General features: G+C 55.3%; 1 protein-coding gene across 1 annotated transcript in view; it reads right to left on the bottom strand.

The window, feature by feature from the left end:
* LOC144277905 (adhesion G protein-coupled receptor E3-like) overlaps positions 1 to 17742 on the bottom strand; it is a 77111-nt gene that overhangs the window by 53403 nt on the left and 5966 nt on the right. Inside the window, 5 exon segments of the mRNA XM_077838926.1 lie at positions 2160 to 2315; positions 3280 to 3435; positions 5141 to 5296; positions 6001 to 6138; positions 6897 to 6953. Coding sequence (XP_077695052.1) covers positions 2160 to 2315; positions 3280 to 3435; positions 5141 to 5296; positions 6001 to 6138; positions 6897 to 6953 — 663 coding nt within the window.

Here is a 17742-nt window from a genome sequence, read left to right on the forward strand (position 1 = left end):
GCCTGGAAAAGCCCTCTACAGAGAGAGATTGAAAAGACGGACTGCCAGTTTAGAGCGAACGTAAGAGGGGATGTGCTAAGAGTCTATATGTGACTGACGGGGATAGAGAAGGGAGATGGGGAGCTTCTGTTCTCCCCATCTCATAACACGAGAGCAGGGGCCAGTCAGGGAAGTTAGAAGAGGGGAAATTCGAAACTGAGCCAAGGAAAGGCTGTTCCACGCAATGTGCGATTAGCCTGTGGAACTCCTCACCACAGGAGTCACTGCGGCCAAGACTTGAGAACGATTCAAGGAGCGACTGGACATTCATACGTATGATGAGAACAGCCGGAGTGATCAGAGTTAAAGGGCACAAATGTTTGGGAAGGGAGAGAACCTCCTGCTGTGGGCTTCAGCCCACCTGAGTATTGGAGACCAGGAAGTGAGGGCAGACTATCCCCCGGCTGCCACTGCAGGGCTCTTCCACCGTCCTCGGCAGCATCTGGCTTTGGCCCCTGGGAGCCGGGATACCAGGCTAGACGGGCCTCAGCTCTGATCCCGTCTGTACTGTGCAAGTACCAGCATTACTTATGTCTCAGCCTGGCCGGCGCCTCCGTTTCGCCTCTTCAGAGGCTGAGCTGCTCCCGGGGCAGACTGAAACCTGGGAGAACCGACCGGCTGCGTCCTGCCCAGTTCTGCCTCCTCTGCCCCTCGACCCTGCGACCGCTCGCGGGTTCTCCTGAACGCACCAAGGCGGCGCCGCGTTTCCAGAGCCCTACTTTACTCCGGGAACAACGTAGGATCGGGTTCCGCCCCCGAAGGCTTCCAAGAGTCCACGCGGGATGGGAACGGAGCTTCCGGCATCCTTATCCCGCCCGTCCTGGTTCGATCGGGATGTTTATAGCGGGTAGCGCCGCAGCCAGGGCACCGTGGTGCTAGGTGCTGTACACACATCCAGCCACAGCCGCTGCTCCAACGTGCTTTCCCCCTGCTCCAACGCTCTGTCTGCTGAAGACGGCGCCATGCACTGGGTTCTTGGTGGGGTGGCCAGAGCTCTCCCCTCCCTCAGGCACACGGGTGTCCCGAGGCTTCCAAACTCGCTCCGAGTTGCAGGGAGCTGAGATCGGGTGTCTCCAGGGGCTTCAGTACACGGGGAAATTGACGGTAACAGCTCCTGTGGAATAGCTCCCCATCCGGACACTCTGGTCTGGAATAATCAGTGCACTTCCAAAGAGAACAGCGATCACGATCGATTCCCCCCGGGGGCAAGCCCTAGGGATTCTCCCCACGGCTCCCAATACCAGCTATCCCCGGACAATCCCCGGGACGCTGGCTGAGATAACTGCGGCACTGACTTCTTCTTGTGCCTCGACCCACCCCAGGACACTGGCTGGGGTTATCCCCCGCAGGCTGGGGCTGGGTGCAGGAACGGCTGGGCGAGGTCTCTGCCAGGGGAAGCGTTTGAACGAATGGGTTCCTGAGTTCTTCCAGTTCTACGGGCTCAGGGCTCTGCGCCCCCCAAACGGGGGTGTAAAGGGCAGTTCCCATGGGAACGGCCGGCTGGGACTTGGTACAAGCTCTAACTACCGGCTGAATGTCGCAAACGAGGGCTTGGAACCCCCTGGCCCCTTCTCCGGTCAGGACGCCCTGGCTGCCTAAGGGGGCATAATGGCCCCCTTAGGAAACACCCTCCCATCCAGGGGGCTCCCTGTCAGTGTGGAGCTGGAAAAGGCTCTGCTCCCAGCCGTGAGCGAGGGGGCAGATTGGGGATGTGGCCGGGGTGCCCTGCGCTGGGGCTATTCCCTGCTCCCCAGGGCCCATAGGGGCAGAGAGCACTGGGCTGTGTGTGCACCATACACGAGGCCCCTTCCCAGGCTCAGGGGGCTCCAGCAGCCTGGATTCTCTGTGCTGGGGACAGCGAGGGTCCCCACCAGTCTCCCCGGCGCCTCCCCGCAAACCTAGGGGTTTATTCCCAATCCAAAGACCGAGACAGGGGAGATCCTGGCCCCCAGGAGTTGAGGGTCACGGCTGATCACAGCCCCGGTGAGTGGATCGGGTGCCTTTGCTGCAGCCAGCAGCAGCCTCTGGGGCAGCACCAGGCCTGGAATGAGCGCAGGGGTGTGTGTGGGGGGGTGCAGGGGGACTGAGCAGGGTGCGGTGGGGGCCAGGGGAGAGCTCACCCTGGCAGGTGTTCTCCCTCGCGTGCGTGAACTTGGCTTTCCCAGAGCTGGGCTCGTAGCCATCGGTGCAGCTGCAGGAGTAACTCCCAGGCACGTTGGTGCAGTTTGCGTGGGGTCCGCAGTCTGCCGGGCTCGGGCCCCGACACTCGTCAATATCTGCAGCACAAGAGGGGACGCTCTGTACGGTCCTGGCAGGGAGACATTCCCCATATCACCCCCCCAACCCTCCGCACCGAGCTGGGTGACGGGACCCAGGCGACTGGGCCCCTGGGAGCTTAACAATCACAGGCCTGATTCCCAGCTACGCTCCGGCGGCACTGGGCTGCTCTGGCAGAGCGGAATGGCCACTCGAGAAGCCCCCACCCTGCAAAAGGGGCCACCCCAGCTGGTGTGGAGCTGCGGTCGGGGTCCTGCACCCACCTTGCTCCTAGCTCCTGATGTAGGGGCCAAGGCCGGGGTGCCCAGCACTGCAGCTATTGCCTGCCCCCCAGGACCCGTGGGGGAGGATCGGGGGCGTGGCTGGGGCACACTGGGCTGTGGCTATTCCCTGCCCCCCAGGACCCATGGGGGAGGATCGGGGGCGTGGCTGGGGCACACTGGGCTGTCGCTATTCTCTCCTCACCAGGACCCATGGGGAGGATCGGGGGCGTGGCTGGGGCACATTGTGCTGTGGCGATTCCCTGCCCCCCAGAACCCATGGGGGAGGATCGGGGGTGTGGCTGGGGCACACTGGGCTGTGGCTATTCTCTCCTCACCAGGGCCCATAGGAGGCAGAGCGCACTACACGAGGCCCCTTCCCAGCTCAGGGGGACACGAGCAGCCCAGATGCTGCGTGCGGGGGCCAGCGGGGGTCCCCTCCCCTCTCCCCAGCACATCACCGCAGCACAAGGAGTTTGCTCTGTGGCTCTGTTTATTCCTCATCCAAGCACCGGGCACAGGGGTGAGCCCGGCCCCAGGCTCTGCAGGAGCAGGCGAGGGTCACGTGTCATCACAGCCTCGCGGACGGCCTTGGGCCACTGCCAAAGCCGGCATCAGCCCCGGTGCGGCGCCAGGCCTGGAACGAGCATTTGTGTGTGCTGGGGGGGGGGTCTCAGCAGGTGGGGGCCAGGGGAGAGCTCACCTTGGCAGGTGTTCTCTCTCGCGTCCGTGAACTTGGCTTTCCCAGAGCTGGGCTCGTAGCCATCGATGCAGCTGCAGGAGTAATTCCCAGACACGTTGGTGCAGTTTGCGTGAGGTCCGCAGTCTGCCGGGCTTGGGCCCCGACACTCGTCAATATCTGCAGCACAAGAGGGGACGCTCTGAACAGTCCTGGCAGGGAGACGCTCCTGTATCATCCACCTGTACTGAGCTGGGTGATGGGACCCAGGCGACCGGGCCCCTGGGAGCTTAACAATCACAGGCCTGATTCCCAGCTACGCTCCAGCCACACTGGGCTGCTCTGGCAGCGGAACGGCCACTCGAGAATCTGGTGTATTGAAAACTGTGTTAGCATCACAAGCTCTCACTTTACATCTGCAAGGGGCTTTCCCGGAGCTTCTTGCATGCTCGGGGGCTCGGGTGACAAGCAGGTGATCTGGGGTTTCCAGCAGTGTGTCTGCCAAAGAGCCAGCCTAGAGCATAGTGGGGTTAGTTGTGCCTGTTTGCCTTCAGGAGCAGCCTGCTTTGTCTCTCTCTGTTTGGGGTCCTCATGTGCTAGGGTTCTGGATTCTAAGAATAACCCTGTGTTAAGCTGCAGGCTGCCAGGGAGAGGATGTGATGCTTTGTTTCTAACTAGCACAGCTCCAGGCATTGTCGTTTCCCATAGAAACAGCCAGTCCTTTTTTAAAAGCCAGCATATTCACAGCCTCCATGCCCCGGTAGCAGTGAGTTCCAGAGGCTAATGCTGCCCCAGGTGGAGGAGGAGTATTTCCTTGTATCTGCTTTGAATTTCCCCCTTTTTCAATTCAGTTTAATCCACAGGCTGCCCCCTTGCTCACTGGTCTTTCTAAAGCTCGTGATTTTCTAAGCTAATCTGATTTTCTTTTAATGCCTGGGATTGTCGTCACGAGCTCAGCCGTGCACTTAAGACCCACTGGAGCCGAATTAAGTGCGTAGCTGTGCAGGGATGGAGCTAAGCACGTGCTTTGCTGACTCGGGGGCTCAGGGAGCACAGACAGGGACCAGCACAAAGCGATTTAGCAGCTGGAAGTTCCAGCGTCCCCCGGTGGGACACCAGCATGTGGGTATCCCCTGCCCCGGGACTTGCATTGGTGCACGCACCAGCTTCACCAGTGCAAGGGGTCTCCGAATCCACTGGACTGCGAGCTCAGAAAGACCTCTCGGTCTGTGCCCTGGGCAAACTCCCAGCCCATGTGTCCCTGAGTGCGGAGCTGCCCAGCCCGTGTGTCCCCGAGCCATGCCGCTGGAAGCCAGGGTGCCTCAGGGAAGCCTGGGGCTGGGCTGGCAATGCCAGTCACAGCACATGCCCCCTCACAACGCTGCCCACGCAGGGAACTTGAGGTCCCTCGAACTAGCAGCTGCACCCCCTAGAGGCCAGAGGAGAGCATGGCTGCCTGCCCCCAGCGGAAGCTCAAGCAATAGAGGACTGGGGGCAAATTCAAGAACGCTTTAGCCCAATTCCCAGAGCTGTTCCCGGGGCCACTTCCGAGGCTCAGCGGGGCACTAGCCGCTCAGATGCTGCGTGCCGGGGCCAGGAGGGTCCCCTCCCCTCTCCCCAGCGCATCTCTGCAGCATGAGGAGTTTGCTCCGTGGGTCTGTTTCTAACCCCGAGGGTTTATTCCCTGTCCAAGTGCTGGGCACAGGGATGAGCCCGGCCCCATGCTCTGTGGGAGCAGGTGAGGGCCACGTCTCTTCACAGCCTCACTGACGGCCTCGGGCCACTGCCAAAGCCAGCAGCAGCCCCGGTGCAGCACCAGGCCTGGAACGAGCATTTGTGTGTGTGAGGGGGGGTCTCAGCAGGTGGGGGCCAGGGGAGAGCTCACCCTGGCAGGTGTTCTCACTCGCGTTCATGAATATGGTTTTCCCAGAGCTGGGCTCGTAGCCATTGGCGCAGGTGCAGACGTAAGACCCAGCCGTGTTGATGCAGTTTGTGCTGCGTCCACAGTCTGGCGGGCTCGGCTCCAGACACTCGTTAATATCTGTAATGCAAGAGGGGACGCTCTGTACAGTCCTGGCAGGGAGACGTTCCCCGTATCACACCTCCGAGCCCCCCGCACTAAGCTGGGTAATGGGACCCAGGAGACCGGGGCCCTGAGCGGTTCGTGATTAAGGCCCTGATTCTCAGTTACCCATTTCTGCAGCTGGAATGTCGGAAATAACCCCCCCGAGCCTCCAGTCCCAGGTACGGGGGGGTTCGGCCCCACAAACACCCAGATCCCCATGTGAGGGGAGGGTGGGGAGACGTCCCCCTGGGGCTCCAGGCTCCCTGTATGTTGTGGGGGGGATGAGAAGCTGCCTCTCCTCTGCGCCCTCCCTCCTTGGATCCCTGTGTAGCGGGTGGCAAGGGCAGGGGGGAAGTATAGCCAGGGCTGCCCCGTCCTGCTTCTCTGGACAGGGATCTGTGGGGCCCTTGTGCCCCTGGACACCCAGGGGCTGATTAGGGCCCAGGCTGGGATTCAGACGGGTCAGTGTGATGGGCCCCCCACCCTGTGCCCAATTCACAGAACGCAAGATTGCTGCTGACTCTGGAGGCCCCCGGTTCGAACCCCAGGAGGGCGGCCCTCACCCGTGCTGCCACCCCCACTCTTTCCCCAGCTGAGCACCCCCCACAGGCTGTGGAGTTAGTTGCTCTTAATGCCCTGCTCTGCCCCAGCCCCCCAGGACAACGTGGGAGCCCCGTTACCGTCACAGATCTCCGTTACGTCGGTGAAGAAGCGATTCTTTCCTGGCCGGTACCCATCCAGGCAGGTGCAGTGGGTGTTGTTCACACACTTGGCATTTGATGGGCAGAGAATATGTTTGCTGCAGTCCTCAGTGGTACCTGCAGGGGCGGGAACAGCTGGGCAGGGTCAGCCAGTGCAGAGCGGCCCCCCCGCCACCCCCCACAGTGGGATCGACTCCTTTCACACGCCCCATTTGCTGATTTTCATCCCTGGGCGCCTGGCAAACAGCTCCGACGCCATCCACCGCCTGGCAACAAGCTGCCCTCGGCTGCACAGGAGGCCTTGGCTCCCCGGGGGTGCCCCCGGCGCAGACAGGCAGAGCCGCCGGAGCCGGGCGTCGGTTCAAGTGAAACGTTTTCAATCTCACCCAATTTGTTTCCTTTTTGTTGCTGTCGTCGTTACTCTGATTAGCGTCAATTTCAAACCCAAACCTCGCTTCGAACCGGAAAACGGGAATTTTTCGTTTTGAAAATTATTTCATCTCCTCCCCCCCATGCAATTTTTTCCCCGAGTAAAACCAAACATTCCTCCGAACCGAATTGGCCTTGGCTGCAGTGGGGATCTGCCCCTCACTCCAGCCCCCAGTGTAAAGCCCTGGGCCCCAGTGTCTATTCTCTGCTGGCCACAGGGCTGGGAAGGTGAGGGCTACACAGGGCCCCTTCTCCTCTCCCCTGCACGTACCCACCGTGCTCTATAATCCCACCCGAAGACGCCCACGCCAAGGGGCTGCTCCTGGCTCACCAGACCCCTGACTCTGCTCTCCTCCCACAAGGGAAGGGACCAGAGGGGGTGGAGGCCAGAGACCCCGGGCAGCCGGGAGCGCTCGGGAAGGTTAGCCAGGGGGAGTCGGCCTTACCTTGTACGCCGTTATTCTGGGCCACGGTGCCCCACAGGCACAGGGCGATGCAGAGCCCTGGAAGGCAAAGAGAGAGGGTAAGGCACCATGGGCAGATGATAACCACCACTCAGCTGCACCCGCCCCCCCAGCCGCCCCAGTCCTGCCAGTCCTGGGCCAAGAGCCAGTCAGTGCCCTGACGATGGTGGAGTTAAAAATGCAGACACCTGGTGCTCTGGGAAATCAGCCCCAGCTGGGATCCCTGTTCATATTTTTAACTGGTTCCAGTTGGGAACTGGACTTTGGGCCAGGGCAACTGGCTCTTTTATTGTGTGTATTAGAAACAAAGACCAGGAGCCCCCATTGTCAGTGCCGGATTTATACTTAGGGCACCCCTAGGTGTAGGGTCTCAGCGGTGTTCCCCGCCCCCCCCGGCTTGGAGCTCCGGGGGCCCTGCTGCCTGGAGGCGGCCAGGAGCGGCAGGGTACCCCTGCTGCCAGGAAGCTTTTAACTGCCACGGGCGGCGGGGGAACCCCACCACTTTTAACTTTTAGGTGCCCTGCTGCCCAGCGCCCCCTTGCCCACTTCCCAGCGCCCCCCACCCCCTCTGCCCAGAGCTGCCCCATGAACTCCCCCAGAGACCCACTCTCCCAAGCCCTGTCCCCCAACCCACACTCACTGGCCCCCCCCCGGGAGGTGACGCTGTCTGCCGGGTGCAGCGAGGAGCGCTCCAGCAGCAGGGCTGCGTGGGGCTGTCTCCCCCTCAGCCAGCCCTGCCCCCTGCTGGGACCTGGGAGCAAAAAACTTTGAATTTTTAGGCACCCCATAGAATGCCGGCGCCCCTAGGCCCGTGCCTCCTGTGCCTAATCGGAAATCTGGCCCTGCCCATTGTGCCAGGAGGCGCCCAGAGCCCACCAAAATCAGGGCCCCATTGTGCCAGGTGCTGCACAGAGCCGACCGAGATCAGGGCCACATCACACTCGGTGCTGCACAGACACACAGTGAGCCAGTCTGTGACCCAAAAGGCTCATGGCAATAGGCAAAGGGAAGAGCATTCTCTCCACTTTACAGACGGGGAAACTGAGGCACGGCGAGGGGTAATGACTTACCCAAGGTCACCCAGTGCATCCACGCAATGGACAAACCCACTTGGAAAGGGAAGCACTGAGGGGGGATGGGGCAAAAAGACAACACAGGCTGCTTTTGATCTGTTTTTCATTCAGGTATCGCCCCAGAACCACCCCCTCGTGCTGGTGTTTATTTATAGCCTGTTGCTCTTAGTCATTAACCACACACTGGTGTGAAGAACCACCAAACAGAGGACAGGCAAACAGAGGGAGTTTGCCTGGGAACCCTCCGAGAGGAGCTAAGGTGAGTACTGCATTAGGGGGGCTGTGTTGTGAGCTGGTGGGGTGAATATTCGAGTGTCTGTCTGCTGTGACCATTTGTTTGACCGTGTGCTTGTTTGTTTGAATAGTGTGACTGTTTGACCGTGTGGGTGTTTGATTGAAAAGTGTAAATTGGGTGTGCTTTGTTCCAGGTGGGCCTTGAGTGGTTGATTGGAGGGAAGGCTTTGAGCCAGGCCACCTGGTTCGAGCCAGCAGCCTTATAAAAAGGCAGCCAGCAGCGACCTGTGTGAGCAGCGAACCGAGGACAGACAACCAGAGGGAGTTTGCCTGGGAGTTCGCACAGAGTGTTTTTGCCTTTCAGGCTCCTCTGAGCAGTACATACAACATCTGAGGAGCCTCTTATAAGGAAGACATGGATAGTGAGCGATCAGCTGTTGTGACCTGCTCAGAATGTGCCATGTTTGTCTTTTCCCAGAGGACAGAAGCGACTTCATCTGTATGAAGTGCAAGCTGGTCTGCATATTGGAAGAGAAGCTTAAAGGACTAGAGAACCAATTATCAATCCTGCGTTGCATCGGAGAACACGAAGATTTTCCGGATAGAAGTCAGTGTTTGGTGCTGGAACAACGAGAGAGTGCAGTGCAGAATGGGGAAGAATATGACCTCCAGAAGAAGAAAGAAGAGAACCTATGTACCCCCAGTGCAGATAGAGGTGTGAAACTGTTTTCAGGCTCTCTGCACAGGAACTACTGTGGAGAAGGATTTGGAAGAGCCCTCTGAGGGAAGGGATCAGAAGGAGACCCCATCGGCCGGAAGGCATGGGATGCATTGTCCTAGGGATGGGGGTTCCATGACCACCACTCCCAAGAGGAGGAGGAGACACGTGGTGATGGTCGGGGAAGAAGGATAAAGGAGTTTGAGGCACAAGTCGTGTTCTCTCCCTGTCAGGGTTCCCTCCCCACTCTGAACTCTAGGGTACAGATGTGGGGACCCACATGAACCCCGCCCATAGCTTATATTTACCAGCTTAGGTTAAAAACTTTCCCAAGGCACAAATTTCACCTTGTTCTTGAACAGTACGCTGCCACCACCAAGTGATTTAGACAAAGAACAGGGAAAGGACCACTTGGAGTTCCTATTTCCCCAAAATATCCCCCCAAGCCCTTACACCCCCTTTCCTGGGGAGGCTTGAGAATAAACAAGATGAGCACAAACCAGCCTTTGATTTTTAAGACCCAAAAAGCCCAATCAGATTCTTAAAAAACAGAACTTTATTAGAAGAACAAAAAAAGATAAGAGAACAACTCCATAAGATCAGAATGGAAGATAATCTTACAGGCAGCCAGATTCAAAACATAGAGAATCCCTCTAGACAAAACCTTAAGTTACAGAAAGACACAAAAACAGGAATACACATTTCCTCCAGCACAGCGAATTTCACAAGCCAAAACAAAGAAAATCTAATGCATTTCCTAGCTAGATTACTTACTAACTTTACAGGAGTTGGAGGGCTTGCATCCTTGATGTGTTCCCAGCAAAGGTATCACACAGACAGACAAAAGCCTTTTCCCCCCACTCCAGATTTGAAAATATCTTGTCCCCTCATTGGTCATTTTGGGTCAGGTGCCAGCCAGGTTACCTGAGCTTCTTAACCCTTTACAGGTAAAAGGACCTTGCCTCTGGCCAGGAGGGATTTTATAGCACTGTATACAGAAAGGTGATTACCCTTCCCTTTATATTTATGACAAATCCATCCTCCCTGTTGAAGGAAAAGGCCCAGGTAGGGACTGTCGAATTGTGGAGGTGAATGTGTGGTTACGCAGGTGGTGTCGGAAAGAAGACTTTGGATTCTTCGACCATGGGATGTTGTTCTGGGAAGAAGGATTGCTAGGAAGAGATGGGATCCACCTAACGAAGAGAGGGAAGAGAATCTTCGCAGGCAGGCTTGCTAACCTAGTGAGGAGGGCTTTAAACTACGTTCGCCGGGGGATGGTGACCTAAGCCCAGAGGTAAGTGGGGAAGTGGGATACCGGGAGGAAACACAAGGAAGAGGGTACAAGATGGGAAGCCTCCTGATTCTTACTGAGAAAGTAGGGCAATTGGCTAGTTATCTTAGGTGCATGTACACGAATGCAAGAAGCCTGGGAAGTAAGCAGGAAGAATTGGAAGTCCTGGCACAATCAAGGAACTATGATGTGATTGGAATAACAGAAACTTGGTGGGGCAGTTCACATGACTGGAGCACTGTCATGGATGGGTATAAACTGTTCAGGAAGGACAGGTATGGGAGGAAAGGTGGAGGTGTTGCACTGTATGTAAGAGAGCGGTATGATTGCTCTGAGCTCCAGTATGAAACTGGAGAAAATCCAGTTGAGAGTCTTTGGGTTAAGTTTAGAGGCAAGAGCAACAAGGGTGATGTCGTGGTGGGGCGTGTGCTATACACCACAGGACCAGGGGGATGAGGTGGACGAGGCTTTCTCTGGAAAACTAACAGAAGTTTCCAGATCACAGGCCCTGGTTCTAATGGGGGCCTTCAGTCCCCCTGACATCTGCTGGGAGAGCAATAAGCAGTGCACAGACAATCCAGGAAGTTTTTGGAAAGTGTTGGAGACAACTTCCTGGTACAAGTGCTGGAGGAACCAACTGGGGGCTGTGCTCCTCTTGACCTGCTGCTTACAAACAGGGAAGAATTGGTAGGGGAAGTAGAAGTGGGTGGCAACCTAGGCAGCAGTGACCATGAGATGGTTGAGTTCAGGATCCTGACAAGAGGAAGAAAGGACAGTATGAAAATACAGACCCTGGACTTCAGAAAAGCAGACTTGGACTCCCTTAGGGAACTGATGGGCAGGATCCCTTGGGAGGCTAATATGAGGGGGAAAGGAGTCCAGGAGAGCTGGTTGTATTTTAAAGAAGCCTTATTGAGGGTGCAGGAGCAAACCATCCCGATGTGCAGAAAGAATAGCAAATATGGCAGGCGACCAGCTTGGCTTAACAATGAAATCTTCGGGGAGTTTACCTCAAGAAGGAAGCTTACAAGAAGTGGAAATTTGGACAGATGACTAGAGAGGAGTATAAAGATATTGCTGGATCATGCAGGAGTATAATCAGGAAGGCCAAGGCACAATTGGAGTTGCAGCTAGCAAGGCATGTGAAGGGTAATAAGAAGGGTTTCTACAGGTATGCTAGCAACAAGAAGAAGGTCAGGGAAAATGTGGGACCCTTACTGAATGGGGGAGGCAACCTAGTGACAGATGATGTGGAAAAAGCTGAAGTACTCAATGCTTTTTTTGCCTCGGTCTTCACAGAAGGTCAACTCCCAGACTGCTGCACTGGACAGCACAGTATGGGGAGGAGGTGAGCAGCCCTCAGTGGTGAAAGAACAGGTGAAGGACTATTTAGAAAAGCTGGACGTGCACAAGTCCATGGATCCAGATCTAATGCATCTGAGGGTGCTGAGGGAGTTGGCTGATGTGATTGCAGTCATTGGCCATTATCTTTGAAAACTCATGGCGATCAGGGGAGGTCCCAGACGATTGGAAAAAGGCTAATGTAGTGCCCATCTTTAAAAAAGGGAAGAAAGAGAACCCAGGGAACTACAGACCGATCAGCCTCACCTCAGTCCCTAACAAAATCATGGAGCAGGTCCTCAAGGAATCCATTTAGAAGCACTTGGAGGAGAGGAAGGTGATCAGGAAGAGTCAATATGGATTCACCAAGGGCAAGTCATGCCTGACCAACCTGATTGCCTTCTATGATGAGATAAATGGCTCTGTGGATGAGGGGAAAGCAGTGGACATATTATTCTTTGACTTTAGCAAAGCTTTTGATACTGTGTCCCACAGTATTCTGGCCAGCAAGTTAAAGTAGTATGGATTGGATGAATGGTCTATAAGGTGGATAGAAAGCTGGCTAGATTGTCGGGCTCAACGGGTAGTGATCAACGGCTTGATGTCTAGTTGGCAGCCGGTATCAAGCAGAGTGCCCCAGGTGTCGCTCCTGGGGCTGGTTTTATTTAATATCTTCATTAATGATCTGGGGGATTGCGTGGATTGCACCCTCAGCAAGTTTGCAGATGACACTAAGCTAGGGGGAGAGGTAGCTATGTTGGAGGGTAGGGATAGGATATGGAGGGACCTAGACAAATTAGAGGATTGGGCCAAAAGAAATTTGATGAGGTTCAACAAGGACAAGTGCAGAGTCCTGCACTTAGGAGGGAAGAATCCCTGCACCATTACAGACTAGGGACCGAATGGCTCGGCAGCAGTTCTGCAGAAAAGGACCTAGGGGTTACAGTGGGCGAGAAGCTGGATATGAGTCAGCAGTGTGCCCTTGTTGCCAAGAAGGCCAATGGCATTTTGGGCTGTATAAGTAGGGGCATTGCCAGCAGATCGAGGGACGTGATCGTTCCCCTCTGTTCGACATTGGTGAGGCCTCACCTGGAGTACTGTGTCCAGTTTTGGGCCCCACACTACAAGAAGAGTGTGGAAAAATTGGAAAACGTCCAGCGGAGCGCAACAAAAATGATTAGGGGACTGGAACACATGAGTTATGAGGAGAGGCTGAAGGAACTGGGATTCTTTAGTCTGCGGAAGAGAAAACTGAGGGGGGATTTGATAGCTGCTTTCAACTACCTGAAAGGCGGTTCCAAAGAGGATGGCTCTCGACTGTTCTCAGTGGTAGCAGATGACAGAACAAGGAGTAATGGTCTCAAGTTGCAGTGGGGGAGGTTTAGGTTGGATATAAGGAAAAACTTTTTCACTAGGAGGGTGGTGAAACACTGGAATGCGTTACCTAGGGAGATGGTGGAATCTCCTTCCTTGGAAGTTTTTAAGGTCAGGCGTGACAAAGCCCTGGCTGGGATGATTTTGTTGGGCATTGGGCCTGCTTTGAGCAGGGGGTTGGACTAGATGACCTCCTGAGGTCCCTTCCAACCCCGATATTTTATGATTCTACGAAACACAATAGTTCAGAGAAGCAGTATTGTTTGCAACAGAGAGAACACTGATTTAGTGCTTTAAGACACAGCCAGTACTCACACACTTGTCACTGACTGGCTGGTCCCAGGCAAGCACATATGAGCCACAAGACCTCCAAAATGGTGAGTAGCCACAGGGGCAGGGGATCAAGGGAGGGTCTTCCCCAACACTGTGCCTTCCAACCTGGCCCCTATGCGGCTCACCTGTGTGCAGCTATGGTTCCCCCCAGCCACATGACGGCTCAGTGGCCCAGGAAAGTTACCATTAGTAGGGCAAGAAACAAAGCAGCTCTGCTGAAGAACCTGTGGCAGTGGATTGCCCAGTATTTCCAAGAGAGTTTCCTGGAGATCTCTCAGGGAGATTCCCGTGAAGTGAGGGAGTCAATCAACAGCCTGTTCCACTGCTCAGACTAGGCATGTGTGGGAGACAAGCCTGCTTTCTGCAACCGTCCTTCCCCCAACAACTTGTTTCAGCGAGTCCCAAAATTAAATCCACTTGCTGGGGCCACCTCTCCTGTTTGTGCTTCGCCAACATCCGATAGCTGTGACTGGCTAGCCTCCTCCGGGGCAGAAAACTGCCCCAGGCTGCATGCATCTCTGACCTCCGAGTCATCCTCTGCCTCTGGGTCCCCCCACCCGCCACAGCCTCGTCCAAGCTTTCCTCCTCCTGGCTCGGTCCACTTCCGACCGGCACGCGAGCCACCGAAGTATCCACAGTGGTCTTTGCAGTGGAGGTGGGGTCGCCGCCGAGTATCACGTCCAGCCCTTTGTACAACCGGCAGCTCGTGGGCGCAGCACTGGAGCAGCGGTTTGCCTCCTGCGTCTTGTGGTAGGCGTTCCACAGCTCCTTCACTTTGACCCTGCACTGCAATGGGTCCCGGTCATGGCCCCTGTCTGTCATGCATCATGTAATCTGCCCGTAGGTGTCATAATTCCGGCGGCTGGAGCGCAGCTTGGCCTGCAAAGCCTCCTCTCCTCAAATGCTGATGAGGTCCCTCAGCTCGGCATTGCTCCAAGCGGGGGATCGTCTGTTGTGTGGAGCAGGCCTGGCCACCTGGAAAGATGCACTGAGACCACTGCACGCATCACCGAGCAAACAGGAAGGGGACTTTCAAAATTCCCAAGGAATTTACGGGATGAGGATGACGGTTGGTCACCTGAGGCCAGGGCAGTAGAGTTCAAACCGATGACCAGAGAGGCGAGAACAGGCACTGTGGGACACCTCCTGGAGGCCAATCACAGGGCTGTAATCGGCCAGGGTGTCTACCCGGGCACTGTGGCGCTGTACCCGTGGTGCAGAAAGCTCTACACCTCTCGTTAGACTGGGTTTTCCCTTCTGTTGGTAAACCGTATGATCAATTCCTCAACCACACTTTGGTTCATTATGCAGTATGCCCAAGAGACCAAATAACCAATATAGGTCAGTTTTATTCCTAAAAGTCTGTAATAGCTGAGGCTGGGTGACTGTCACGGAAGTCACAGAAGTCATGGATTCTGTAACTTTTCGTGACCTCCATGACTCATGATTTCTGCAGTGGCTAGGGCAGTCTTGGGACACCACACACTCCCAACTCCCCATCAGCAGCAGTAGTTTGGGTGTGGGAGGGGGCTCAGGGTTGGGGCAGGGGGTTGGTGTGCAGGGCGGTGCTTACCTTGGGGCAGGGGCTTCACGGAAGCGGCCAGCATGTCCCTGTAGCTCCTAGGCAGAGGGGCCAGGGGACTCTGTGCACTGCCTCTGCCTGCAGGCACTGACCCCGCAGCTCCCATTGGCTGCAGTTCCCAGCCAACAGGAGCTGTGGAGCCGGTGCTCATGGGACGGGCAGCATGTGGAGTCCCCCAGCCTTCCCTCCCCCTAGGAGCTGAAGGGACAGCTCCGGCTAGCCCCGCCAACCCTCCCTCTGCCCAGCCTCAGCAGGGGTCCTGGACCATGTGCTACCATCTCCCTCCCTCCCCACCAGAACCTACAACAGCCTCCCGGGCTGCCCCCCCCCCCGGACCCCTGGTTCGCCCCGGGCCACGTCCCTCCAGCACCCATGGTGCCCCCAGACCACCACCGAAGAGCACCCACAGACCCCCGGCCCAAGTTTTAGTTGGGGGTATATATATAAGTCATGGACGGGCCACAGGCTGCCCGTGACCTGTCCATGACTTTTACTAAAAATACCTGTGACTAAAACATAGCCTTAGTAATATCATATCACCGGAACAGAGGTTCAATACAACTCCAGTTTCCGGGAACCCATCTCCTGCACCAGTGTTGAATTCACCTTACAAAGGCTTGTGTCCAAAGTCACACCCCTAGAGCTGTCCCTTTTATATTCAACCTGTTTACAAGGAAAGAGGTACTGTATGCCTCCTCTGAGGCTAGTCTCAACCTACCATCTTTCTACCTTGTTTTTCTGGTACCATACGGTACCCCTTGGCTCTTTGTTCTGGACTCAGGAATTCCAGGTACCAAGAGCATGACGGCACCTCCTAGGCTTGTCCCGTATATATTGTCCTTATTTTTGGGACATGCCAATGAGAGTAACTCCCTGCCTGTTACTACATATGTGCTGATCCTGACAGGTTTCCTGGCTAATGCGAGATATCATGGGATACTTAGCAAAGGTGAACAAGACTATAGAAAGACACAGGCCATCATTCCAGTCCATGTAACTGCTAGAAGTATATATACAAGAGAATGTTATATGCATTAAGCACATACTATCCATATTAATATATGTAATGTGAATCATACCTATTGATCATGTGATATATTAGCCTGGCATATATGGGTGAACACTTCAGAAATAGATTTAACCACCACCTAAACAATTCAGCTAGTCCTAAGGACCCAGATCCAATGACCCCACCCCTCCTTACAGGGCTGATAACCCCTTTGAAAGCTGCCAAGCCTGTGTCAGCTTCATGGCAGAGACACATTCTGTGTGGGACTCTCATGATGGGCACAAACGCGGCACATAGAATCATAGAAAATCAGGGTTGGAAGGGACCTCAGGAGGTCATCTAGTCCAACCCCCTGCTCAAAGCAGGACCAATCCCCAATTAAATCATCCCAGCCAGGGCTTTGTCAAGCCTGACCTTAAAAACCTCAAAGGAAGGAGATTCCACCACCTCCCTAGTTAACCCATACAGCCTTATGTTCTGCCAGCCTGGAACTTAACGAATGACACTTGAGTGCTCCCTGGTGGTAGAGAGGGGAACAGGATGAGGAGGAGAAATACTTGAGAGAAATAAAAAAATAAGTGTTTTAAAAATGTTATACACAGAAATAAGCAACAGAGAAAGAGCGAGAGAGAGAGAGAGAGAGAGAGAGATGGTGTCTCCTGGCCCAGGTCTATGGACCAAACTTTGCTTATTTACCCCACTGTGATTCTGGTGTAAATCCAATGAAGTCAATTCTTTCATTAAGAACTATTATTCCTGTAGTAATATTTCGGAACCCCAGCTCTGTGCCACGACAGAAAGCTGGTTCAACCAGCTACCTGGAAATTCCCCTTGTGTAATGACTCTATGTTACAACCCCCGGGCACAGTGGTGAGGTGTATGGCCAGAGGTGAGCGGTATGGCCAATGTAGTCCTACCCTCTGGCTATTGCCAGCTGCTGGAATGGTTCCTTGGGACTACAGAGAGTTGAGGATGAATCAGGGAAGGCTTTGGGCTGCTCTGCTTCCAGGGACCAGACTGATCCGCAGTTATCCCCTGGGATTCAGTGCCTGTGAAAGTGGTGGAAAGCCATCTGGGACCCCTCCACGCTCTGGTCTCATAGTGAGCCCATCTCAGATGAGCCCATCTCAGCTAACCCCAGGAAACTGGCCAGGTAAATCTAAGGGTGTTTCAGTGAATCTGAATGGAGTCTCAGTTGGTGTAACATGAGCATTGGAGGGAGCAGAGGAAATTGCACGTTACACCTAGGTGTAAATTCTAGCTCAAGGAGACATACCCGGGCTTCCTCTGACCTAGTTGGCATGCCAAAAATGGAAGCGTGGCCATGCTTGGGCAAGCAACAGGAGAGGCTCCCTGCCCCAACTACGATCCCATCCAAGACCACAGGTACGCACTCAGGCTGACCAGCCCCTCCTGCCCCCATGGCAACACTTCTATTTCTAGCTAGATGAGAGCTAGGGCGACTATGTCTTCACGAGCTGGAACAGTCACCTTCCAGCCCCACTGCAGACAGACCCGTGGGCCCCTCTGGACTCTCCTAGCCCCACCCGAGTTCAGCCCATGGACTTTGTTCCACTCACCCAATGGATACATGTCACCTCGGGTTCCCATGGTGGCTCAGACGCTGTCAGGGCAGGTCGAGTTCTGAGGATTCTGAGCTTTGCAACCTCCTTATCTTCAAGAACTTAGACAGGAAGCCAAGTCGACTCATGTCCTGTTGCATTATATCTTATCAACCGACAGTACTGCATACATGAGAGCACTGTCTTCTCAGCATGCCCTGCTCTCCTTCCTTCTGCCCGACCACTTCTCCCAGCTCCATAATCTTTACCTTGCTGAGTACCTATGGGGGATTCTGACCACGGCGCAGAGG

Source organism: Eretmochelys imbricata, chromosome 20 (assembly GCF_965152235.1).
Source record: "Eretmochelys imbricata isolate rEreImb1 chromosome 20, rEreImb1.hap1, whole genome shotgun sequence".
Classification (NCBI taxonomy): Eukaryota; Metazoa; Chordata; order Testudines; family Cheloniidae; genus Eretmochelys; species Eretmochelys imbricata.